The sequence below is a fragment of the Drosophila montana genome, unplaced genomic scaffold, assembly GCF_035044405.1.
Source record: "Drosophila montana isolate Dmon_TW-CO22-7 unplaced genomic scaffold, ASM3504440v1 contig_3833_1, whole genome shotgun sequence".
Classification (NCBI taxonomy): Eukaryota; Metazoa; Arthropoda; class Insecta; order Diptera; family Drosophilidae; genus Drosophila; species Drosophila montana.
This window is the reverse complement of record NW_026998704.1, coordinates 1,087,254-1,113,055: the sequence shown is the minus strand read 5'-3', so window position 1 is coordinate 1,113,055 and position 25,802 is coordinate 1,087,254. Positions and strand designations below refer to the sequence as shown.

The window sequence follows — 25,802 nt, the reverse complement described above, 5'->3', positions numbered from 1 at the left end:
ATAAAAGGCAAAATGATTGATAAATCGTGCTCTATTTTTGCATTAATATAGGATGATATGATAGAAATAGAAAAATGAGAACTTCTTAAAATCTGTTCCGATGATTTTAATGGTTATGGGCAAAAACACTATACGAATTTGTTAATTTCATTGCTGCATAAAAATATTCAGTCATTCATACCTAGTTTTAAAAAAACAGTTTTTTGAATAAAGTCCACGATTTCGTAATTATGCTATTGGATTGCTTTAACGGCATATTTGTTTTCGATAAGTGCTTTCCGATAAGTTTTTGCCGCCGATTACTTTAATGTAAACAAAAAGACAGTGTTACCGCATTGGAGAAAGCAAAAATACCAGCGAAATTTGCGTGCATTGACAACCCTTTTTCCGATTACCTCACTCGCTCTATTGAGCGAGACAACAAGCGAACCATTAATAAGCAGGCACAATCACGGCATAACAATAAATGCTTTGTTTTTCCAAGCCCTGCTACAGTTGTAGTAAAGTTTGGATTGAACGAGCGAGTAGGAGGACTGTTGCGTCACCAGGCACAAACACCAGCGAACATCTCACTCACACACCGCTCAAACGGTAGCCCAGGAGATCAGCTGACAACGGCGGCAGTGGCATCACCATCGGCGCCCAGTAGCTGTAGCATCCGCAGCCCTAGCAGCAGTTGAAACATGGCATCCACCTCGGCCGGCACATTGGAGGGCACACTGAGCAAATGGACAAACGTGATGAAGGGCTGGCAGTATCGCTTCTTCGTTCTGGACGAGAACGCGGGCCTGCTGTCCTACTATACGGTGAGTGATCCTCACTTCTGTGTGTCATTTGACAAGTGATGGAAACTTTTTGCTTTTATCTACTTAAATTGGAGCTGCGTTAATTGTTATCTTATCTGCCCAGTCAACGACAATTAAACAGAGTCGCTTCCCGCAATCAACGTCGCCAATTAATCAAAAAATGCGTGTGCATATGAGTTTGTTTGTGTGTACATACATACATACAAACATACATATGGATATTTATTTATTTAACGTAATTTTGCCTGAGCTGCGGCTGCTGCTGCTGCTTCGCTTTTCCTGCGCTTCGAGCTCTGGTAGGAGCTTCGATAGAAGTCGTAGAACCCATAGAGCATGAGCGTAATCACAAATATGAAATATATAAAGACTTTCTGATCCACACCGCAATTCATCGATACAAATGTTGCATGGACCATAATTAGTATAAATTGCGACATTTGCATAACGGTAATTGACTTCTTAACGGGCATTAAAGCACGCAACGTCGCCTTATCCGCCACGGCGGCAATCAGATAATACGTGTACATAACAATATGCACATTGGAGTTGAGCAGTATGGGAAACAGCGCATCACAGCCTGCAAAATGAAGAATCACATATATGAATAGTCCTTCAGGGACAACACTTAGACAAAATAAGGAACAGTTCACCCACCATTTTTGCGATTATGATTGATCAGCATATAGATGAGAGTTACTGTGGTTATATGATGGAATACATGCAGCTTGGTCACTTGATTTTGTTTCTTGCGCAGCACAAATATCATTGTCTCCATGAGCTCGGACAGCTTCAGCCAAAATAGGAAATATGCCAAGCGATAATGTCGCTTCATACGCTCGGGCGTCTCCTCCAAGACGCTGCATTTCCAAAAGTATATGATTGTGTATTCAGTTATGTGCAATATCTGCAATGAAATCAAGTTCTCTAAACTCAAAAATACCAATTTAAAGATCTTTTGGGCACCCACCTCATAGACAACGAATATGCACGAAATGACCTGCACAATATTATGCACTATGATCAGTTTTTTCAGTTCGTAGGGCGCTCGAGAGTGCATATAGCTTAAAATATATAAAATGCCCAATTTGATTAAACTTGTAATTTCAGTTAGGCGAATAGAGTACAGCTCAATTGAATTGGTAATTATCTTCTTTCTGTTCTTTTTATTTCAATGTACAAAGTGTAGAGTGCGCGCCTAAATTATTCTCACAATATCATTAAAATTCAATTTGTTTATAGCTGAGTGCTGACTGGAATCAATACTCACCTTGGTCCCAGTTTCGTAACTAATAGCAAATATATACCCAAGGCGCCAAGCATAAACCAAGGCGTAGACATTATCGCAGGATGATCAAACTCAAGTGCTTAAAACACAAATTAATTATGTATATTATAGAGTGTAATTAAGAACACGAAGAAAAAACAAGTATGCCACAGATTCTCACTTGTTGGCGCGTCCATTTTTTTTTTTTGGAAATTTTACTCTGAGTCCTGCGTTCTAATTAGATTGATCCGTGCCGATTAGCCCCGAGACTGTTCACGTTCCAATGCGAGCGACTTATCGCTGATATCTGGGCAATTGTCAAATGCTCACGTTGATTTTTAATCGCCTAGCTTCGCAGCAAACACCATTAATTTATTCCAAAAAAAAACAACCAATTTTAAACTGTGTCGTTGACCATTTTGGCTTTTTTTTTTTTGCCTGACGTTGGCCTATGGGCACACGTCACAAGACCGACGCGTGCTCAAAGTTTTTCTGCTCCAAATTGCGTAGTTTTTACAATTTTTTCTATAGCTAAGTGTATCTATGTTTTCCATTTACAGTCAAAGGAGAAAATGATGAAAGGCGTGCGACGCGGCTGCGTTCGTTTAAAGGATGCGCTCATTGGCATTGACGATCAAGAGGATAATACATTCACCATAACTGTCGATCACAAGACCTTTCATTTTCAGGTAATTGTGTTCTTAGAAGTCGCATTTTTGTATAAAAATAATGTTCTATATAAAACTAGCGGATATTTTTCGACCTTCTTCGGATCAAGATATTTGCTTTAAATTAAGTTTGAAAACGAAAATTGGCCATAATCTTTGAGCTCTATTTTTATCCAAACAGATGTGTTTCCTTAAAGCCGAATATTTCAATACCCTTGTAGACATTTGCCTTATGGGTTTGCAGATATGCGAGAATAGTGAAGCCCTTAAATGCTGACTTTGATGAAAATATCTTGAAAAATTGAATATTTTGCAATATTTCAAGACTAGCTTTAAGACTGAGAGTTAATAGTTCACATAAAAACAGATAGAGGAACATACAGACATGACTATATCAACTCGGCTGTTGATTCTGATTTATAATATATATACTTTATGGGGTCGAAGATGTCTCCTTCTATGCGATACGCATCTCATGAATAATTTTTAATGGTCAAATTTGGTTGCTAGATATAAAGCTTAATATACCAGTTGCAACCGCTTTACAGGGTATTGAAATAAATGTTGATATGATTTTTATGTCGTGTGGGCAGCAAACTTTTGAACTCTGAAGACCCACTCATTGACACACACCCAAACTCTGGGTCAAGTTCATTTATTTATTTTCACTGATTTTGTTTTTGGCTCTGCATTTTTACCCCCCTTTTGCGGCGCTGCTCAACCTTATTGTAACGATAAAACTTATTGGCAAACGAAACGAACGACTGCCCAACCACCGAACCTTTCAACTGAACGGCCAACGACAGGCTCGGCACAGCGATGAGCGTGAGCAGTGGGTGCGACGTCTGGAGGACACAATAAGACGGCACGCGAATCGTTCGCGTCTGTGGGACAGTCAGAGCGCCTTCTACCTTGCCGGCGGCTACACGAAGGAGTCGAGCAGCAAACGGGCGAATCACTTGGAGCTGGTGGGGCGACGTGTTTCCGAAGCGGATGCCTATTTACAGCTGATGATAGACCAAACCAATGTGAGTGTGCGATTCCTTTATGTATGCAGCCAAACTCTTGTGTAATCAAATCCTACTCCCAAAACAGGCGCTGGACAAACGCATCGCTGAGCTAAGCGACGTCACGGAGCAGGCCAAGTGCAAGGCGCTGCAGGACAATGCAAGTGTGAGTTAGACGCAACTTTATTAAGCAACCAACGGCAGAGCTAAACAAACAACCTGCCACTCAGCTCAGTTAGGGCAATCTCCAGATGCAGCTCATCACGGAAATTATTCGAAATCTTTTCCATCTCGCTAAAGGATAGACGCCAGTGGCTGGCATCCACTGGCATAAAGTGGCACGTGTCCTGGCTGTGACGCACCTGATGTATGGCTATAATCGTGCTGGCCTGAAGGGCCGCATCGCGTCCGCACAGTCTCAGTGTAGCATTCAGCTGCAGCTGATCGTGTGGCGTTGCCAGCCAAATGACAAACACCTGATCCTTGAGATTGGCATGTGTGAGGACGCGGTGTCCTAGCTGCTTATCCTGCAGTGCAGAATTAGCAGCCGTCTTGCAAATGAGCACCACAACGGGCACATCGCTGGCCAGGTGCGCATGCTCCTGCGGCAGAAAACTGTTGTAGATCTCACGGCGCGGCGATGTCAGCAATTGCTCTTGCTGCAGCAGAGAGCCGCTATAGGCGAGCAGTCCAATCACATGGTTCTGCTTAAAGTGACAGCTGCGGGTATCAAAGGACAGCACGACACGCTGGCCCTCGCCCAGCTTGTGGCAGCGCTGGGAGGCGACGGTCTCATTGTGATCGCAGAGGTAGTGCAGCAATAGCAGCTGGCTATCCACGCGCCGGCGGCAATGCTCAAACACACACGGGCTAGAGCCGCAGCTGATAACCAGCTTGCCGTCCGACTCTTCTTCCAACTCTGTTAGCTCTAGCTTGGCAGCTTTAGCATCGGCCTCGGACTGCTCGCCAACGACTAGGCTGAAATCATTTTGGTTGGCGGGCAACTCCTCGATGGCATCGACATCGTGCCAACCAATTAGATCCGACTGTCGTATCTGCAGAACTGCCATTTCTGTGCGCAGCTCATCAATATCCGCGCGTAGATCCTGCAGCTGCTTTTCCAAGCGTAACTTGTCTTCCTGGGCATCTTTCGCATTAAACAATTGTGCACAACGGATCTTGTATCGCTCAAACTGGTCGCGTAGCTCATCTATGCTATGCTCCATGGGATCAAGCAGCTCGTCATCCATAATTAGCCAATTAGATAAAATATGACTTATCGTTTTGTGGTGTGTGTGTGTGTGAACAATGTGAAATGCTTTACAATTTGTTTATAACATTTTTTTTTTTTTTTTTGGAATTTTTAGTCACAGTTCTGGCAGGCGAGCAGATGAAATATTGATTGGCAATGCAAGTTCAGGGTTAGAGCCTTAGCTGGGCCCAGCCGGGTGTATTATTAGATATGCATGAGGTGGTTGTATGAGAAAATTTGCGAGCTCGCGCCAGCTGCAGTCACAACCCAGCTGTTCATTTCTTTGGCAAACTTCGAGGCAAACTGTTTTTGCGGAACAAAAATAATAAACAGGCAGGAAGGCAGGCGGGCAGGCGGCACAGTCCATCCGACATGGTTATTTAATCGAGGTCTTGACACCTTTTTGCGCTGGCTTTTTATTTTGTTCTTATTTGATTTGTTTTGACGTTTTGCATTCGCAGGCTATGTTGGATCATATCAAACACTCGATTGTTAGTCTACAAATTGCCAAAAATATGGCGCACCCCATCAATGGCATTTACAATGGCCCCACCACTACGCTAACAACAACAACGACAGGCATGCTGATGGCAGCGGCGACGGGCCCGTCAGTCATGGGCCACAGTGGCGGCAGCAGCAGCAGCAGCGGCGGCAGCGGTAAGGCGAACGACGCTCTCAAGAGCGAACTGGCGGGCGACGATGAGGATGATTCAGCAACGGAAAATGGTAAATGTCATCCATGTGTAAAATACATTCTGACGGTCACATTTTCGCTGCATGTTTCTTTAGATTTGACTGTTTGATTTACATTTCGCGAGGGTATCTCGAATTAGTTAAGAGATTTGCAATCGCATAATCTGCATGTATTTTTATCATTATATGAAGAGACTATCTTATCTCGTTGTCCTGCATGGATAACTATTTGAGAAGCAGTTTTTCTGTTTTTAATCTCTTCATCGAAGATGCAAAGATTTTTAAAAAATATTTTGGACAGTATAGAAAGCGTTACAAGGGAATCGTCTTTGTCCTATTTTCTATCATTTTTATTTCCAATGTATAAAATTCAATTTTACAATTTTTAAATCTATTTTTATCGAACATGATAGATTTGCATTCCTTTTATAAATATTATAACAGCTTCAAGCTTTATCCGCTGTTCATTGAATCTATTTTCTAAAACAGTTTTCATTTAGCATGTAAATTACTGTGCAATATTCTTGTTAGGGTATTTAAACTTCTGTACGCCACTGCAAGCTTTACATACCCATTATGCATGTAGTGTTTGTGAACAAAATATGGCATTACATGCATTCAGGGTCGCACACATACGTATGCGTGTATGCATGTCTGAGTGCATATGTATGGCCCAAGTGGCTCGTTAATGAGTTGCTAATCGATGAATTGGCTATTGAAACTTGCGTAAAATGCAATTGCTTTATATGTCTATATGTGTTTGTTTCATTACAGCCATCACTGCGCCATTGGGTCTGGTCGTGCCAGAAACCTCTTATTCGAGCAGCGAAGGTGAAGAAGACTTTTATGATGCCTACGATGATCCCTTCACCAGTGTGGGTAGCTCACCGATTGGATGGTAAGTGTGCAGAGATAAACAACAGTTATCTGCCAGCGTTGCCATGTTAACGGATGCCGGCTCTAAAAATGCGTACAACTGCAAAGTATGTACATATATACATGTTCGCTTGTATATATATATAGCTGCCTCTCGTAACATTTTATTTGGCGGGCGCATGCCCAATGCAATTGCAGCCCAGGTATCCGAAACACACACATTTGCGTGCATAGTGTTTAAGTTGGTCAGTCGCCTGTAAATAATTTATGCAATTTTGCAAGCTGCACCGTCAGCCGATTTGGCAACGCCAACACGTCACAGCTGACAAGCAGTTGTTGTCGTCCTTTGCCCAGGCCTCCGGGGTACGTCGTGCAATTTACGATTTCGTCCTGTCAGTTTCTAGTTGCGTTCGTCGCTGACTGTTGACTGTCGACTGTGCGCCATTCTTCATATTATTTCCTTCTTTCAAATGACGATTTGCTCATAGTTTCCACTTTGATTTATGCTTCTGTGTGTGTATGTGATTGTGATTCCTTGGTTTTTGTGTGTGTATGTGGTGTGTATGTATAAGCTGTTTGCTTTGTTGCGCACAGCTGGCGCCGCAAAGTATGCAAAACAAAAGTTTGCAATCGCCATTTTAAAGACTCGTATGCAGCTTAAACTGCATTCGCATCCACATCTGACAGCATCGCCAGTGTTGCCATGTTTAAGAAGTGGGTACGTCGCGTTAGCCTAAGGTAAGCACTTCTTGCAATTGTGTTCGTGTGTAATTGTGTGCGTTTGTGTCTGTTTTATAAACTGTAAATGAGCCAAGGCACGTAGAGAGCCGTTGAAAGGGTGAGTGAAAGGGAGGCAGGACCGCTTGCGTGTGCCAAGGCTGACATCATTTAAAGATTAAAATTTTGACAATTCATAAATTATGTACACACATCCAGATCCAGGTCCTTTTGGCATACAGGATTTTAATCAACAAGTTTGGAATTTATTTGCAGCGCCACGCGTGGCTTTGCAGAGACATCGCCCACGCACGAAAAGCCGCAGGACAGTTATGTTGGCGGCGGTGATTTGGCCGGAGCCACAGCAGCAAAAGCAGCTACCACAACTATAACAACAACAACGACAGTTGGGCGTGCGACACTGCCGGAAATCGATGAGACAGGGTCGAGCAAGGTGCCAAGCTCTCGCTCGTCTAGCTATGACAATGGCATCGATTATGATGCACTCTACGAAGAGGAGGAGGAGATGGACCTCAGCATGGAGGCGCACGGATCAATGATAACGCATCTATTGTCGCAGGTGAAGATCGGTATGGATCTCACCAAGGTGGTGCTGCCCACGTTCATCTTGGAGCGTCGCTCTTTGCTCGAAATGTATGCCGATTACTTTGCCCATCCCGATTTGTTTCTCAAGTAAGTTTATTTTATTTTAAAACAGTAAAAAATAATCGTAAAAAAATTATATCGCTTCTAGAATCTCGGAGCTGGATGACCCACGCGATCGCATTGTGCAGGTTTGCCGTTGGTATATGAGCGCCTATCATGCGGGTCGTAAGAGCGCGGTGGCCAAAAAGCCCTACAATCCCATACTGGGCGAAGTATTTCAGTGCCATTGGGATATTCCAGGTAGCCCAATAGCAATAAGTTTTACTAATTCGTTGTTTCTAATTCGTTTTCTATGCTTTAGGTGAAACCCAAGATGGAAATGAGGTGCGTGACGGTCCTGTACCCTGGTGCCGGCGGGATCAGCTAACATTTTTAGCGGAGCAAGTGTCGCATCATCCGCCAAGTGGGTTAACTCTCGTTGCTAAGCAGTAAGCATCAATTGATCTCCATTTTTGTTTTACAGTTTCAGCCTTTTATGCAGAGCATTACAATAAGAAAATAACATTTACTGCTCATGTCTGGACGAAATCGAAATTCCTGGGCTTATCCATTGGCGTGCACAACATAGGCGAGGGTGTCGTTACCCTGGTGGATCGCAGCGAGGAGTACATTGTTACGTTTCCAAACGGTTATGGCAGGTATGTAATAATTAAATAAATAAGCTGGTCAAAATTAATCAAATGCTTGCGCTTTCAAGGTCTATTTTAACGGTGCCTTGGATTGAGCTGGGCGGCTCAGTCGAAATCAAATGCCCACAGACCGGCTACTATGCCAACGTGGAGTTTCTCACAAAGCCCTTCTATGGTGGCAAGCGAAACAAAGTCAGCGCCGAGGTGCAGTATAAAAAATATATATAATTTTCCAAATATATTATGAGTTATATTTTACTTAGATCTATTCGCCCAATGATAAGAAGCCATTTGTATCGATTGCCGGCGAGTGGAGCGGACTAATGGAGGCCAAGTGGCATGATAAGAACGTAAGTTGCATGCTGGCATGCTGGATTCAACCTAAGTTATAATTCCTGTATGTAGAGTTGTATATTGAACAATTTTTGCTAATGTACTTGTTAAAGTTGAAACCCTTTTTTTGCTATCCTTTTCTGTAAACGCCTAATACGCTGCCTCGAACAACACTACGAGTTGGCAGCTACATCTAACTATCTATCCAACTTTCAACCTATCCACCTACATATATACCTGCCCGTCTTTAAACTGCTCCAATTTACTTTTAGCGATACTTGTACTTTTCTCTTAAATAATTTGGGAACACATTTCTCTGTGTGTGCTTACTTTGTTTATCTAGAAAATTAAACCTCAACCTAGACCAAACCAAAACCAATACTAAACTGCCTGCCCACGTTTTGAACTCCCACTACATCATATTGTTGTGTAGATGTTGTGTCTCTGTGTGTTTTTGTTTCTTCAAATGCTGACTACCACGTGAATCTCTAATTTTCTAGAAAACCGAAGTATTCGTCGACGTAAATCGCATACCCATATTTAAGAAACAAGTTCGACCAATCGTTGAGCAGGATGAATATGAATCGCGGCGTGTTTGGAAGGAAGTGACTGCGGGACTCAAGTAAAATTCTTATTTTGCATATAACTAACTAGCTGCATTTATTTTTTTTTTATAAATTAAACTTATATTTAATTAATATATTAAACTCCATCCCAAATAGATTTAATGACATTGAGCGCGCCACCAATGCCAAATTTGTTGTGGAGCAGCAGCAGCGTGATCAGGCCAAGGTTCGCAAGGAATATGACCTAGCTTGGGAGCATAAGGTATGCTAGATTTATGCTCTTTGGGGTAAAATATTATAAATTTTTTAACCTTAATTTACTCAAAGCACTTTAAACCCGTGGGCGATAATTGGATATATACAAAGCCGCTGAGTCAGCGCATGTATTTGCAGGAAAAGGAGGCCAAAAGATAATGCATGAATTGGGAGCCAGAAGAAACGCCAACACCAATGTTTTTCTTCATATATATCTATATTTCTATGTAAAGATATATGTGATTCATATCAAGAATGAGGAGCCTCAACTATTGTATAATATCCTGAAGTGCGCAAATCCCAGACACAAACACTAACGACGATACAACGTAACATATGCAGGAAACTTAATGTTTTACAGTATAATGAATTATGAGATATGAGATAAGCGATAAGGAAACATCTAGAATCCGTTTAATAATTGTAAATAGTTTATACACATAACACACAACAAACAGAAAAGGCAAACGCCAAGTTTAAGTAGACAGTTAAAAGCAGCAATAGTTGAACGACACAACGTAAGCACCTAAACAAATAATGGTTGAAATTTAATAAATCTAATATAAACTGCAATAAATAATAATATAGAGAGCAAACACTTTAATATAGTCTCTTCGCAACATACTCGTATAAAGCAACATATTATTAATTACATATGTACTAGCGTGTTTCAAAGGCAATCGCAGTAAACTGCAAAACAGAGAACACCTAAAAGAATACCTTTTACAATACGAAAACACATTATGCGATATGTAATACAAAAGTTGTAGATTACAGAAAAATGTTAGAGATTTAAGCATAGAAATTCTATTTTTTAAATAAAAGACTCTAATAGATGAAATACAATACAAATGATATCTAATAGATACAAATACTATTAATAATTAATTCCTGTTTTCAAAACTTTAGGCAACAGCACAATTGATTTTGTCAAATAAAACAAATAACAATAACTTTAGTATTATATATATTTTTCAATTCCATTGTCACAAAGATAAAGAAGAAAGCTTTACTTACAAACCCGCAGCCAAAACTCCAACGAAATGTCTGCAAAAAGCAAAATATCAATTTATAGTATTCAAATATAGTTAGCATATAATTTAATTGGCATTTGCCAACAGTTCAACTACCGCACGGCAAAGCTATATTTTTCTTTGTAAACTACCGAATACTCTCACGCAAAGTTAACGCAAAATGAAACGAATAAAGAATAATACGCTTTTAATATTGTTAAAAATAATCAAATATACACAAGTATACAGACAGCCACATATGAATAAAAAATATGAAAGCAATACTGAAATGCCTACAAACAAATATTTTAACGAATTTCTCCCTAGAAGTTATACAAAAATAAAACACACTACCCACATAGATTTAAAATCAGCCATTATACGATTATTACAAAATAAACATTGTTAGTGCAAATGAATATCATTCGTTCATGTTTTAAAATTTGTGAGTTACGCGCCAAAGAGTTTGTTCATTTGAACCTGATTTGTGAACGGTGGCAACGCTGCAGTTTGACATTTGGTAGTGGTGCCAGCTTATTTCACAAATTGACGTGGCTCTAAATTTTAGTGTTTAGGTGTATTTAGAGGCTGAAATTGCAATGCAAAAAGTTTTGCACGCAATTGGTCCATTAAATTAAACGGTGAATCGGTGCTGGAACTGTGTTTAAGCAAATTCAACAAGTACGCACCAAATACATTGGCGAAAACGTGAAAATCGTTCACTGACTAACAGAGAGCGAGAGTGATTGTGTGTGAGATAGAGGCCGAAGCCCGCAAGGCAGCGCCGTTGTTCATTGTCAGCTAAAAAAAGAGAAAAAAAAATAGAAATTTCGTTTGTTGCGTGCCAATTGCAAAGGAATTATTAATACAAAGCGCCCCATTGCAACTGCAACTGCAAACACAATAGAAGAAGAGTACACCACAGCATTGGGCGAGAACGCAGTGAAAAGTGTGTGAATGCTACAGAAGTCAATTAACGAGCGCAGGGGAAGAAGAAGAGCCAACTACAAAGTGCAAGTGCTGGTCAAGTACATACACACACAGGCACACACAAACACACGTTCCAACGCCCTTTTTCCAGCGATCCCATTAGTTTGGCAACATTCACGACAAGAAAGGTAAGCTTAAAAAAGGAAAATGCCCTTCCATTCCGCTCTCTGCCCGGCAACGACGACGTCATCAACGTTTGCTGATTAGAACATTTTGCTCTGTACTATGCCTGCACATAGTAGTTAGTCTTATCACATGGCCAATTACGGTTGATAAAACGCAACACATTTTCAACAGCTTTGTCAGAGCGCATAATTAGCAGCAGCAGCAGCAGCAGCAAATGATCAGTAGTAAAGGCATGACAAGCTTGAGCTCCCTTCCAATGTCGCATTCTCAGTTCAATAAACGCTTTATCAAGTCCACCGACTTTACAAAACCAAATCTGCGTCGCTTTTGTTCGCTTTCGCAGTGTGTAAATTAAATACCACGTAGCTTGACATATTCTTCCAATGATAAACGAAAAGTTATCTTTGGGTTGCTGCATATTAAATACCCTTACAGACTGTATATATTTCTATATACATATATCAGTAGCTAGGCTGTTTGCATACAATTTACTTAATTTTGGACAAAACGTTGGAAAACAGTGTTGCCAATTTTTGAGAAGTAAAAACTTTAATTTCTGAGTGTTGAGAAGTTACATTTTGATCGAACGAAATTACTGTTTTTAATATGTACATTAGTTATTAATAATACTAAAATTTATTCATTTAGCAATCGCTTCTGTGAGGTTAGTTAAACAAACAATTGCCGAAACACCCAAAACCCTACTAGGGTATTTGTAAGAGAAAACTCCATAAAAAAACTGGCAAGAAGTTCAAGAAAAATTCGTTACGCAAAGTGCAATGCAAATGGCAATTAGCCTGCATCAATGAGCCGTCACCTTTTGCTGTTAATTGGAAATTCAAGTTGCCCCGTTAGCTTGCTAACTTGGCTAATACCATTTTTTTTTTTGGGTTCTTCATTGGATTGTTGTTGTTATTGATTTAGGGTATATGTATTATTCAAATGAATTGTTCCGGAAAAACTGTGCCAAGCAAAGTGCCACCCAGCTAACTAAACAACGTTTCGTATCTATTATATTTAGCAAATATACTAAATATGTTATATGTAGTTCATATCTATCAGCCAAAGCGTCTGTTCTTGTTGTTGTTGTTGTTGTTATCTGAGCACGTTTGGCAGCGATTATGCAAAGAGCTGAGTCAACTAGTTCTGGTTTTATAAAGGTTCTGCCATTGAGACGATAAGATAAGGCACCAACAATAGTTACCCAGCTGCAGCCTTCACGTACAGACCTAACACGTCAAATTAGACGACTGCGTGCGGCAATCAATTTAAGATATTCGATACATTTATCAGACACTTGCCAGCGTTACCCGGCCCTGCTGGGCAAGGTATTCAAGGTTGAGATTAAAGAACTTGAACCAAAATCGAAGATTTGCTCAACCCACAGCTGACAAAACAGATGCTGTGTTCCTCTCATCTCCATACCCAAAAATCGTGTACAAATAAGAAATATCTTACCGGATCCCAAAGAGCAAAAACAAATGTTATATTCAACTATTTTGCAGTAACTTTTCACTCCTACAGGCTGCTTTTCCTAGAACCCCATCTTAATGCTCTTTAATTTATTTACTTACTCTTTACTAACGCATTCGCTTTCTACATTTTCAGCTGCATTCCATGAATTGAAGTGCCCAACGCAGAATGTCAGCATACAATACAAATTTTGTGCCACCCACGCCAAATGGCAGTTCTGGCGGCTTGGTTAATGGTCAGCCGCAGCAGCAGCAGCAACAAGAACAGCAGCAGCAGCAACTACAGCTGCAGCAGCAGCAGCAACTCCAGCTGCAGCAGCAGCAGCAGATTTACCTGCACCAGCAGCAACAGCAGCAAAAGCAGCAGCAAAAGCCCGTTGCACCGCAGAAACCAGCTCATCATTTCCCTCAACGGCCAACGCAGTATCCCATGAATGCCACGCCCACTGGCTCTGCACTGTTGCCGCCTCAATTTAATAACAATGCGATGAACAAATTTCTGCCGCCACCCATGAGCAATGGTCCAGCGCCGACGGCACCGCTCAGTAATCTGCCCGCGCATCTGCGACCGCCCACGCTGAACGGACCCACAACAGCCGCCGCACCAGTTGCTCCTATTACCAATGGCAGCAATGGCGCACTGAGCGCCAACTCGTCACGCACGGCATCGCCTGGTCTGATCAATAGCAATGCCACCTTGGTCTCGACAGAAGCGGCTGCACCACCAAAAGTAACGCCATCCAAGCAGCAGTTTGTGGCGGGTCCGTTGGGCAGCTCATTGCAGTCTCTGCAGCAGCAGCAGTCGAAGGGCGTGTCAAGCACTCCGATGCCGTCGGCTCAGCAGTCATTCACTGGTCAACTGGGACCCACGTTGGGCGCCTCAATGCCGCCATCTGCCGGTAACTTGGGCCCCACATTGCCGCCACAGCAACTAACGATCAGCCAGTCGGGTCCCACGTTGCCGCCACCGGCCAGTCAGTCGGGCAACGCTTTGAACGCCTCAATGCCGCCGTCCTCCGGCAACTTGGGTCCCACATTGGGCGCCTCAATGCCACCGTCTGCCGGCAACTTGGGCCCCACATTGGGCGCCTCAAGGCCGTCGCAACAACTAATGATGAGTCAGTCGGGTCCTACACAACAGCCACCGGCCAGTCAGTCGGGCGCCTCATTGCCATCCCAGCAGGCGCCACAACAGGCGCAACCACCCGTTAGCCAGGTTTCCAGTATGGCCAGCCAGCTGCAGAAAATGAATTTGAATCCCAGCAATGGACCCAGTCCGGCAGCATCTTTTGCGCGTAAGGATTACCGTGCCGTGGCAACGGGCCTGGCTGGACCCACAGAGAAATTGGACACCAGCGGCGCCAATACATTGCTGGCATCGAGTGGACTGGCGCCCAACCTGCCCAATCCCATGGCTGTGCCCTTTAGTGCCGCTGTGCCCCGCAATGCGAGTCCAGCGAACGTGTTTGGTGGCGTCACGGCAGTACCAAGGCCAATGCCGCCCACGGGACAGAAACTGGCATACGGCATACCAGCTCCGGCAACGGCAACGGCTCCGGCGCCGGGAGCTCCAGCGCCTGTGCACCCAGCACCAGCTGTCGCGGAACAGAACAACAATGCGCCAAGTGCAGCAGCACCGCCAACAGCGCAGCGGCCACCGATGTGGCAGCCGCTGGTTAGTGCTATGCCCGCCATGCCCACTGCACTGCAAAAGCCCCAGGCTTTTATGCCGCCGCCGCTGCCGTCAAGTCAGCGTATGCTATCACAAGTGCAGCTGCCGCCCTTTGGACCGCCATCAACCATGGAGCAGCATCTTAAACAGCAGCAGCAGCAGCAACAGCAGCAAAATCAACAGCTGCAGCATCTGCAACAGCAGCAACTGCAGCAGCAGCAACTGCAGCAGCATCCTCCACAACAGCAGCATCAGCCACAGCAGCATCTGCAACAGCTACAGAAGGCACAGCAGCATCCGCCACAGCAGCAGCATCTGCCACAGCTCCCCCAGCAACAGCTCCCCCAGCAGCAGCTCCCCCAGCAGCAACAGCCACAGCAGCAACTGCAACAGCAGCATCTGCAACAGCAGCAACAGCTCCCTCAGCAGCAGCAGCAATATCCGTATAAGCAAGCCTTTCCACAGGCGATGCCACCGCTGCCACAGCAGCAGCAGCAGTTAACTGCACCCGGAATGTTTGGAGTGCAGCCGGGCGGTGCGCCGTTGCAGTATCAGGCGCAGGGTGTGGCACAGCAGCCGCTGAGTGTGACGCAGCAGGGTTTCAGTCGACTGTGGGGCCAGGATACCGTTGATCTGATGCAGAACAGGCATATCCTGTCGCCGGCAACGATTGCGCCACCGAAGGTCGTGCTGCACAATCAATTTCACGAGTCCATCAACTGCAATCCGAGCATTATGCGCTGCACCCTGGCCAAAATCCCGGAGAGCAATTCGCTGCTGCAAAAGTCGCGTCTGCCGCTCGGCATAGTCATTCATCCGTTTCGCGATGTCAACGTAAGAGCCTGAATCTTAACAAATTTACAAATTGTTAACGCTTAGCTGTTTCCACAGAGCCTGCCCGTGATACAGTGCGTCAATATTGTGCGCTGCCGCCTGTGCCGCACCTATATTAATCCATTTGTCTACTTTGTGGACAGCAAAATGTGGAAATGCAATCTCTGCTATCGCGTCAATGAGTGTAAGTTAAGCCAAGCTTAAAACAAGATTCCAATTAATTAATGTACTCCAATAAGCAGTGCCCGAGGACTTCCAGTTTGATCCGGCTACAAAGACCTATGGCGATGTGACACGGCGACCCGAGGTGCGCTCCAGCACCATCGAGTTCATAGCGCCGTCGGAGTACATGCTGCGTCCACCACAGCCGGCCATGTATCTATTCCTGTTCGATGTGTCAATAATAGCGCAACAGAGCGGCTATTTGGAGGCAGCCTGTTCGGTGCTCAGTCGCCATTTGGACGAGATGCCGGGTGATGCGCGCACCCAAGTGGGTTTCATATGCTACGATAGCTTTGTGCACTTCTACAGCATGGCCGAGGGCCTAAATCAGCCGCACGAGATGACGCTCTTGGATATTGACGATCCCTTCTTGCCGCGCCCAGACAGTTTGTTGGTTAATCTCAAGGAGTGCAAGGAACTGGTAAGGGATCTGCTCAAGCAGTTGCCCAAACGCTTTTCCCACACCCATGATCCTGGCTCGGCGCTGGGTGCAGCCCTGCAGGTTGCCTTTAAGCTGATGGTAAGTGATCGGCAGCAAAACAATTGAAGCATCTAATTTATATTCTTTATCCACTTGCACAGCAAGCATCTGGCGGACGTATAACCGTATTTCAATCGTGCCTTCCCAACAAGGGACCTGGGGCGCTGGAAGCGCGCGAAGATCCCAACAATCGCTCGGCTAAAGATGTGGCCCATCTGAATCCAGCGACGGATTTCTATAAGCGTTTCGCTCTCGAGTGCTCCGGCTATCAGATTGCAGTCGATCTGTTTCTGATGAATCAACAGTATAGCGATATGGCCACCATATGTAAGTGTCTTCCCATGGAGTGTTTAAATATATATGTGTTCTAATCCTTTGCCTTTGTTCTGCAGCCGGCGTTAGCAAACATAGCGGTGGTTGTGTGCACCACTTTCCGCTTTACCAGAAGACCAAACAGCATATGGTGGACTCGTTTAAGCAGTGCTTCAAGCGCTATCTCACTCGCAAGATTGGCTTTGAGGCGGTGATGCGTATTCGCTGCACACGGGGCCTGCAGGTGCACACATTCCATGGCAACTTCTTTGTGCGCAGCACGGATCTGTTGTCGCTGCCAAATGTCAATCCGGATGCCGGCTATGGCATGCAGATATCGTACGAGGAGAGCCTCACCGATGTGAAGACCATTTGCTTCCAAGCGGCGCTGCTCTATACGAACAGCGAGGGCGAACGACGCATACGTGTCCATACTGTGTGTCTGCCGGTGACCTCGTCCCTGCCCGAGGTAATGCATGCCGCCGACACGGAAGCCATTGTGGGTCTACTCTCCAAAATGGCAGTGGATCGTTCGACTGCATCGAATCTATCGGATGCACGAGACGCCTTCATCAATGCGACCATCGACGTGTTCAATGCATTTAAGATTGCACAGAATCTGCCCTCCGGCCAGAGTGGCCAACTGATAGCACCACGCAGCTTGGCCCTGCTGCCCCTCTACATTTTGGCGCTACTCAAGCATGTGAGTCTCATCCTATTCCAATAATTGTTGGTTTTATCTAATTGTTGCACTTTTATACCGTAGCCCGCTTTTCGCGTGGGCACCAGCACGCGCCTGGATGATCGCGTCTTTGCCATGGACAACATGAAAACGATGCCACTGGATCAGCTCATGAAGTACATCTATCCCGAGCTGTACAAAATCGATGCACTCGTCTACCATGTGCGCAACACCAATTTGACCACAACGCAGGACGACGACGAGGATGATGACGAACTGCTGCCGGAAATGCAACGCCTGCAACTATCCGCGGAGCAGTAAGATTTTACCACCCCCCCCCTAGAAATCGATTGAACTCTATCTAATTGATCCTCTATCGTTTAGTCTGGACTCGCGTTCAATATTTGTGATGGACTGCGGCACGCTGATAATGCTCTATGTCGGCCTTAATGTGCCCACCGATGTGCTGCAAGCTTTGCTGGGTAAGTTAATTAAATGATTTTATCCAATAATTTCTGATATTAACGCAACCCATCTGCAGGCATTAGCTCGACCTCTGAACTGGCCGATTATGTATACGGTTTGCCCAACGTGGTCAGCCCCGAGAACGATGCGCTGAAGCGTTTTATATTGCGTCTGAACTACGACAAGCCCTACGCGCCCCTAGTGCAAATTATCAGGTGAGTCCCACTGAAGGTTTTACCAATTGAAATCTTGATGCTTATTTTAATTCTTTCTTGCAGGGACACAAGCACTGCGAAGGCGCAGTTTATTGAGAGATTAACGGACGATCGCAGTGAATCTAGTTTGTCATATTATGAATTTTTGCAACACATTCGGGCTCAGGTTAAATAGTACATAAGTCGAAAATCCTACTACTATTGTATGCAACATAAATACGAGTTTCTTCGAACTTAAAAAAAAAAGAAATGAAAAACTAAACAAAAAAAGTAAATTAAACAAAAACTCTGGTGACTAAAAGGTAGACAGACAAGCCAGGCCAGGCGGGAGTTGCTGCAGCCAGCTCAGATTCATATTAGATACGCATTATATGTTCATCCAACCCCCACACACCACCACCACCACCCCCTCCCCACTCCACAAAACAAAGATATGTAAAACTAAGTGCATAAGACAAGTAAATGAATGAGAATGTTAAATATGATAGAACTAAGTAACAACTAGAGCTGCACATTGAGAAGATCGTAGCTCGTTCTAAAAAAAAGAAAGAGAAAAGAAAAACATAGTTGTCCTCCTTGATATAGATAATTTAAAAAGTGCATATATTTATTTATTTGTTGATTTGTTGCACTAAAAATAAATAAGAAACAACAATTTACAAAATAATTACAAACAACAATAAACAATGAAAGGCAAAAAGCTGTCACAATTTTTTAGTCCTCATAGCCTGCAAATACTAGTAAGAAGAGTGAAGAGCAAAGTTATTTATTATAGCAATAAACCCAAATTGTATATTGTTTTTAGTCACAAGTGCTTTGGGTTTCCAAAAAACAAAGCCTTTAACTATTATATAAACCCTTTTTTTTTCTTCGATTAATTCAATTTGTTTTCCTATAATATTTAGTTGCTTGCTTGTTATTGCTTTGATTTTTACTTTTGCTTCAGCTGTTTTCCGTAGTATTTATTTTCCAAATAATAATTTTATATAGTTAATCTATAAGGTATTGGATTGACAAATCGATGGTATGCAGTTAGTTCATTGTAACGTATGTAGTTAGCCAACTTATTTCAATGTTTGTATTGGGAACAGTAGGTATATATAGTTGGTATTGTTTGATATTGCATGGACTTCTAAGGAACGTTTCGTCTTAAGCTTAAAAACAAACATATATTATACATAAATACAACAACATAAGTAAATAATTGAAACACACATAGGTAATTCAAGGTGACACACACATGCAAAGTAGTTGGAAGAATAACTTTTGTACGATTCAAGGAATTGCTAATATTCAATTTATTTCATTGAAATGTATTAACTACCGAGCGAAATAAATTAACGTATGTTGTACCATAAACTATAAATCATATATATTAAAAATAGAAAGCAAAAATAAAATTTTAAATAAAGCAAATAATTTGTATGTCACCATTTGTCCAAATGCTATTAACTATTACCTTTGCACAGATCAAGTTATTGTTTATTATCTTGGGTATATCACATCCGATTTGCAAACGATATACCTTCTTGGACTCGTAAAGATCGGGAACATTGATTGGCATTAAAATATCCGCAGCCTTAAATTAAAACCATTTCGATAAAAATGGGGTATATTCTGGAATTAAATTTTGTTAATGCCCATCTAGTGTACAGCGACTAACTAGTCCTAAATCTAAAGCATATCTCTTCAAGATCAGACTTTATTTACTCAAGAAATTGCCCTTTGAAGGTTTTGTAATATTTGAATTGTTATATATCAAGCAAGAATAATAGAATGTTGCCAGGTTTAGATGCCAAATTGATTTTGTATATATGAATGCATGTATGCATGCACGTTTGTGTATGTGTGTGCGTATCTAAGTAAGGCTTGCAGGCTTCACCTATGAATTAGGCGCAGGCGGCTTCAACGTTGGAAGCTGAGGAGCCGGAGGAGCAGGAGCTGGAGGAGGAGCAGGTATGTATGTATGTATGTATATATGTATGTATGTATGTGTGTAATTGTGTATGTATGTATGTGTGTATGAATGTATGTACGTATGTATATATGTATGTTTTATGTATGTATGTATGTGTGCATGTAGGTATGTATGTATGTATATGTGTGTATGTAAGTATACATGTATGTATGTCAGTATATATGTATTTATGCATGTGTGTATTTTCACATGAATTTTGACCAAGAATAATGTTGCCAGGCCTTGCCCGTGGCACCTTATGAGTTTTAATATTAGTTTTAAGCCGTTCTTACGGTGAAAAATATGAAACACAGTTTTATATGTAGAGATATAGTCAGATCTTCGTATGATATATGTAGTTAAAAAAGAAAATCCCAAAAATGTATGTTTTTGTATAAATGAAATTTATGTTTTAATAAATTTAATGAGATGTTGGTACATAGGGATCGAAGTCTAACCACAGATTACTACAAAAAAAAAAAGAATAATTTAAAATCGAGTTGGAAAACTTGTTATCATGACTTACGGATTGAAGTAGGGCGACCTTGGTGGATATTTTTGTTTTGCAGGTGGATTAAGAAACATAACTGTCCTCTGTTCCGACTGTGCAGGAGCCTGCGTAAACGTCTCCCCCACATTGTGGGCCACTTGTATGTGTTTCTCCAGGAAATCGAGGCTCAGGTAGACATTATTGCACTTTTCACACTTAAACCGATTTCGAGATTCGATTTGAATCAGGTGTGCCGCATGGAAACGTTCGTGGTGCTTCTGCAACTCCTGTTCGGAGCGTAAGCTTCTGCCGCAAACATCACAATTGAAGAATTTTGTAGTTGTATTTTCGGCACATTCCGCAAAGTGAGTCAGAAAGTGTTGCTGCAGCTCATCAATGTCCGTGAACAGTTGCTGGCAGAGAAAACAGTTAATTCCACCCTCCTCCAGCTCCACAATGCAACAGTCGTCATCTTCGCACTCTTCCATTTGTGCAGCTGTTCTCTTATACATTATTTGATTTCGTGCTTCGATAGGAATTTGATTAGTTGACAGCGATGACAACTGGTTCAGCATATCTCTCAGCTGCAAAAGATCAGTGTTGTATATCTCTTAATTATACCAATTATTGGGATCAAACTCTTATAAAAACTTACATACATGCAAATTAAGCGCCATACTGTTGCCAAGGTTACGTTATTTACATATGTATGTACATATCTATATAAATGTTCTATATTCTATTTGACTCAATATGTATGTATATATAACTGTATACAAGTCTAAATATTTGTTTCCTTGGCGATTACAGAATTGCGGGGTTCTTTAAAGTTTATATTTTTGTTTTCTTTGCATCCGCTTTTTTTTTCGTAGCTCCGTCTCCGTCGGGCATAAAAATAGAACTGCGAGCAACGCAAACCAGAACCGAGTTTCAATGCGATATACAGATCCTAAGGGTGTGTGTCTGTTGTGTGTGGGATGGCGAATTTATGAATGTATGCATGTGTGTGCAATACAAAAGGCAAAACAACATTACGGTAAAAGTCAAAAACAAAAAAAGCAGATATCGTACTGGCCCTTATCTATGCATAGCTATCCTACGAACAGTGTGTGCATATGTATGTATGTATGTATAACTGTCTGATTAAGCATAGCCGTATTTACATACATATGTATGTATGTATGTATGTATTTATGTATCGCGACATGCTTGAAACTCGTCTCATAATTATCGTACCCCCACCCAAACAATTTGTCGAAAGTATCATATTTTAATTGAAAAAAAAAAACTATTTCAAAAAACTGGAAGTCATTGAAATATGTATGTATGTATAATATTCAAACATTTGTCCATTTGGTTCCAATGTCGTAACCTGATCTGAGACAGTTTTGCAGAGCTGAGCCCACTTACGACTCGGGTTGTTGGTCAAATGTTAAGTAGATTTAAATTTCTGGATTGTGTTTGCCATGAGAATTGATTTTAAAATGTTTCGATTGCGCTAAGAACTAATCCCAACTGATCCCTCATTTGTTGAATTTGAGATCCCTGACTTGAATTTATTTTCTAAAATCTTTAAAACTCTCTGCTAAATATTTGTCTATTAAGCCTATGAAGGGATTTCTTCTTATCATCTAAAGTGCCATTTTAAGTATATATTGCATGTTATCTCATATAACGAGCGTATGGTACTTAATTTTATTTAAAATATATACGAATCAAAGATCTAATAAGAAAGAGGAGATTGAGTGCTGAAAAAGTCGAAAAAGTCAATAAAAGAAAAATTGGTTAACTGCTTAGCTCAAGGATTAGAAATAAGATAAGAAAAATCGTCCAAAAATAATAAAATAACAGTTATTTTGAGGGGTGGAAAATGAGAAACCTTTTCAGACACATGCTCACCAGATGTTCCGTTAATTTCTACCCGTCACGGCTATTTCATACGATTTTAGAGTGTTCTATATTATTGTCATGAAGTGTGAAACGCATAGACCAAGATATCTCCGATAAATATATATATACATATATATGGAATAATCGGTTTTCAAGATATCTTTAAGAAAATCAACAAGCTTCATTACTCTCCTTATATATCTGCCCGTAAGCCGAAATTCTAGATGAAGATATCTTAAAACATATGAAAGATTTCCTTAAAAGAAATCAATTGGCGGATTGGGAGCTATGATATAATATTCGGGTACATATCACAGTTGCAAATATTATATATTTATATCAAAATGAGATACGTGGCCTTAAATATTAAATTGTTGGTAGCTTGGATCTCTTGGAATGGACATTGTACTTACCCCATATGCAAGTACATAACTAAATAAAACAGAGTTCTTTTACAGTGAAACATACATATAATATATTGCATCGTATTGCTAGTTTGTTACACATAAATAAAATATGAATTGACTGTACTTACAATCCATTCACCGATTCCACAATAAAACGTTATTCGATCGAGAGCCTGATGTTTCCCGGCTCAGGCTCGGATCCCAACTGAATGGATCGCAATTGTTGTTAACATTTTTATGCTGATGTTGTTTACAAATCGAGCGACGACCGGATCGAGTTTCCCTTTATCAACAGCTTTTTGTTTATTTAGTCAGAGCCAACGAATCGTCGGAGTTCCATTTTTGCATTATCAGCAGTATTTTGCTTATTCCCGGTGCGGCGGGTTGCACATTCAGATTCATTCTATAATATATATATAGTATATATGTATATAGTATACATGTATATATAGTCCGTGGAACTGGGCAAATAAACAACTCATCATTTTTGCAATTTTCAGTTCGGTTCGGTATTCGTTTTGCGTTTCGCATTCGGTTGTCGATGTTGCGGTTCTTCACGAAATAAGCGACGAATTCTTATCTTATATTAATATATATACACATATGTGACACGTAAATAACATTATATATACCAGATTGTTCAGATGTTCTAAACAATGGGAAGAAATACATATTTTAGCAGCTTAGCTGCCAAGTAGGAAATGCTATCGCTTGCGATAAGCTTCGACTTAAAACGAACTTGTGATTTAAATATTAAAAACTAACTAAGGAATGAGAATCTCAAATATATATAATAATATCATGTAGCCTCATGAGGCAATTGTATAGATGCAGCGCAATTCCTTTATATGTACGCATCATAGTCCACCCAGAGATTTCTAAAAGTGCCAACCAGAATATTATAAAGGAAACATTTCAATGTACTTTCAAGGATTCAAGGACTTACGGATTAAAGTAGGGCGAACGCAGCGCGTACTTCTGCTTGGGCGGCGGCTTCAGGCAAGGATCCAGCTGCCGTTGGGCTGTGTCTGTGGGTGGCACGTATTTCGCGGCGGACTCTGTGGCCGGGCTGTAGTTGGCCGCCGCAACGGCATTCAACAAATTCGTGCTATAAACGCAACGTTTGGGCTGATCCCGTTCGGCAGCTGGAGCTGCTGCTGGAGCTGGTGCCGGACGTAGAGGACGTGGCGGACACTCCGGACGGGACTGTTCCAACTGTTCGACGTGCTTGTAGGCCATGTGCTTGAGCAGAAAGCTGTCACGCTTGTAGCCCTTCTGGCAGATGGGGCATCTCAATTGCTTTCTGGACCACCATTTATTATTGGCTTCATAGGGCAGGCGGTGCTGCTTCATATGTGCCTGCAGGGACATTGTCGATCTGAAGACTTTGCTGCAATGATCGCAATGCATTTCTGTCCTCTCCTTGCCCTGTGCCGGTGGATCAGCGTTGATTGTCATATCCTTTGTCAGCCGGCTGTGCCCACCGTTTACCTCAATCCCGGCTGGCGGGGGCAGGGGGCACGCATTGGGTGCATCCACGGCTGCTAGACGCCCGTGGTAGTTTAACTGTGCGGCGTGCATGATCAGGTGCTCCCGGAGCCTGTCAATGTCATTGAAGGGCTGTTTGCACAGGAAGCAGGGTATGTGCACTATATAGCCCTGTGGGGGGTAGGCGCTGTTATTCGGGGCCAGCATTGCGGTCAGCAGCGGCATGTTCGGCTGCTGTACTCCCATGCCCAGCGGGGAGAGTGGGGGAGTGACTAAAAGCGGCGGCGCTGTGGCAAAATTCTGATTGGGATGCCATTTCCATTCCCCAGTAGGTGGCGCTATTGTGCCTACGAACTCTACATCATCATCATCGCTATCATCGTTGTGTAGAGTTGGCGCCGGACTCTTGGGCAGTTCGAACTTCGTGCTCGGCTGTTTTCGAATATGCCAATTAAATATTAAACGCTGCTGTCAATTAGTTTTAAAAATATAAAATCAACTTACAAGTTCGTGATCCATAATATTTACTTCTTATCTCTGTGCTTTGCTTTAGCTGATACTTGTGATGTGTCTTATTAAACGTTAAGCTCGCGTTGTGTTCATCTAGAAATTTCACAACGAACTGACTTGAATTTCTTGTCAAACGTTCCTTATATACTGCACACGGATGCACGCGTACACATACACATGCACGCCACCAAGGCTTATGTGTGTGTGTATGTGTGATTGCTTTGTTAAAAAAAAGATTCTGTCCTGTTTCAATTCTAACTTATTCCCTTATCTGTCTTCTTTTTCTTTTTCGCAACTTGCGTTTCTCCTTTCTTTCTAAGCAGCGTCTATTTTATAACTGTTCTATTCAATTGCACGCACACTGAAAACACAACGCGGAGGCGTCGCTCACAGCAATGAACGAAATTAAAACATACCCCCCCACTCTCACACACACACACGCACACACACACATATACACTAATTAATATTCTTGTTATGCTTGTGTGTATGCATAGTTGAATGTCTGCATAGATATGCTTCTATGTGCTGTTATGCATACACACATGCAACAAGTCGGAGATCTTTGCCGAGATTAAATGAAATGTGTGTATGCATGTGTGTGCATCAAAATTAAATGTTCAATAATTTCGGGCGATAAGCATTACAATTTTATATTCACTTTCCACACACACATATTCAAATAATTGAATAATTTTTTTGCTCAAAATATATAAAAATACCGACGCGCGCTGATTATTAAAGTCTCCACTCGGAGATAGAAACCTGTTTGCTGCGTCGTTTTTTAGCTTTACGCGGTGTAGCTGACTTAGAACAGGACATCTAAGTAAATACCTACACAGAG

At 42.2% G+C, this 25,802-nt stretch overlaps 6 protein-coding genes across 9 annotated transcripts; 2 read left to right on the top strand and 4 right to left on the bottom strand.

The window, feature by feature from the left end:
- The first annotated feature begins 398 nt into the window (after nucleotides 1-398).
- On the top strand, nucleotides 399-10,315 carry LOC135437888 (oxysterol-binding protein-related protein 9). Of its 2 annotated transcripts, XM_064695970.1 has the most exons (15): nucleotides 399-806; nucleotides 2,631-2,759; nucleotides 3,545-3,766; nucleotides 3,834-3,911; nucleotides 5,459-5,723; nucleotides 6,465-6,588; nucleotides 7,560-7,976; nucleotides 8,038-8,189; nucleotides 8,251-8,352; nucleotides 8,413-8,587; nucleotides 8,647-8,782; nucleotides 8,842-8,928; nucleotides 9,412-9,533; nucleotides 9,634-9,739; nucleotides 9,805-10,315. In XM_064695970.1, exons 1-15 carry the CDS (start codon nucleotides 684-686, stop codon nucleotides 9,889-9,891), a joined length of 2,325 nt encoding a protein of 774 aa, XP_064552040.1. In that variant the 5' UTR covers nucleotides 399-683; the 3' UTR covers nucleotides 9,892-10,315. The 2 variants fall into 2 exon arrangements, with proteins under 2 accessions (XP_064552040.1, XP_064552041.1); XM_064695971.1 differs by lacking the exons at nucleotides 399-806; nucleotides 2,631-2,759; nucleotides 3,545-3,766; ... (1 more) ...; nucleotides 5,459-5,723; nucleotides 6,465-6,588 and adding an exon at nucleotides 7,165-7,304.
- Nucleotides 980-2,401, bottom strand: LOC135437890 (very long chain fatty acid elongase AAEL008004). Its single transcript, XM_064695973.1, has 5 exons — nucleotides 2,252-2,401; nucleotides 2,074-2,170; nucleotides 1,774-1,867; nucleotides 1,461-1,710; nucleotides 980-1,383 (listed from the first exon to the last, which is right to left on the bottom strand). The coding sequence occupies exons 1-5, from the start codon at nucleotides 2,265-2,267 to the stop codon at nucleotides 1,037-1,039; spliced, it is 804 nt and encodes a 267-aa protein (XP_064552043.1). The 5' UTR covers nucleotides 2,268-2,401; the 3' UTR covers nucleotides 980-1,036.
- LOC135437644 (uncharacterized) lies at nucleotides 3,911-4,995 on the bottom strand. The gene has a single exon (XM_064695647.1). The coding sequence runs from the start codon at nucleotides 4,993-4,995 to the stop codon at nucleotides 3,952-3,954; it is 1,044 nt and encodes a 347-aa protein (XP_064551717.1). The 3' UTR covers nucleotides 3,911-3,951.
- Nucleotides 10,316-11,308: 993 nt separating the features above from the next.
- On the top strand, nucleotides 11,309-18,530 carry Sec24AB (Protein transport protein Sec24AB). Its single transcript, XM_064695969.1, has 10 exons — nucleotides 11,309-11,863; nucleotides 13,470-15,839; nucleotides 15,897-16,023; nucleotides 16,082-16,581; nucleotides 16,644-16,869; nucleotides 16,935-17,557; nucleotides 17,621-17,853; nucleotides 17,921-18,018; nucleotides 18,078-18,216; nucleotides 18,280-18,530. The coding sequence occupies exons 2-10, from the start codon at nucleotides 13,503-13,505 to the stop codon at nucleotides 18,389-18,391; spliced, it is 4,395 nt and encodes a 1,464-aa protein (XP_064552039.1). The 5' UTR covers nucleotides 11,309-11,863; nucleotides 13,470-13,502; the 3' UTR covers nucleotides 18,392-18,530.
- Nucleotides 18,531-20,556: 2,026 nt separating this feature from the next.
- On the bottom strand, nucleotides 20,557-23,197 carry LOC135437891 (uncharacterized zinc finger protein CG12744-like). Of its 3 annotated transcripts, none has more exons than XM_064695977.1 (3): nucleotides 23,089-23,197; nucleotides 20,700-21,247; nucleotides 20,557-20,640 (listed from the first exon to the last, which is right to left on the bottom strand). In XM_064695977.1, the coding sequence occupies exons 2-3, from the start codon at nucleotides 21,236-21,238 to the stop codon at nucleotides 20,595-20,597; spliced, it is 585 nt and encodes a 194-aa protein (XP_064552047.1). In that variant the 5' UTR covers nucleotides 21,239-21,247; nucleotides 23,089-23,197; the 3' UTR covers nucleotides 20,557-20,594. The 3 variants fall into 3 exon arrangements, with proteins under 3 accessions (XP_064552047.1, XP_064552045.1, XP_064552046.1); XM_064695975.1 differs by lacking the exon at nucleotides 23,089-23,197 and adding an exon at nucleotides 21,323-21,554; XM_064695976.1 differs by lacking the exon at nucleotides 23,089-23,197 and adding an exon at nucleotides 21,319-21,553.
- LOC135437889 (zinc finger protein 384-like) lies at nucleotides 23,001-25,010 on the bottom strand. Its single transcript, XM_064695972.1, has 3 exons — nucleotides 24,953-25,010; nucleotides 23,907-24,880; nucleotides 23,001-23,838 (listed from the first exon to the last, which is right to left on the bottom strand). The coding sequence occupies exons 1-3, from the start codon at nucleotides 24,965-24,967 to the stop codon at nucleotides 23,805-23,807; spliced, it is 1,023 nt and encodes a 340-aa protein (XP_064552042.1). The 5' UTR covers nucleotides 24,968-25,010; the 3' UTR covers nucleotides 23,001-23,804.
- Between the last annotated feature and the right edge of the window lie 792 nt (nucleotides 25,011-25,802).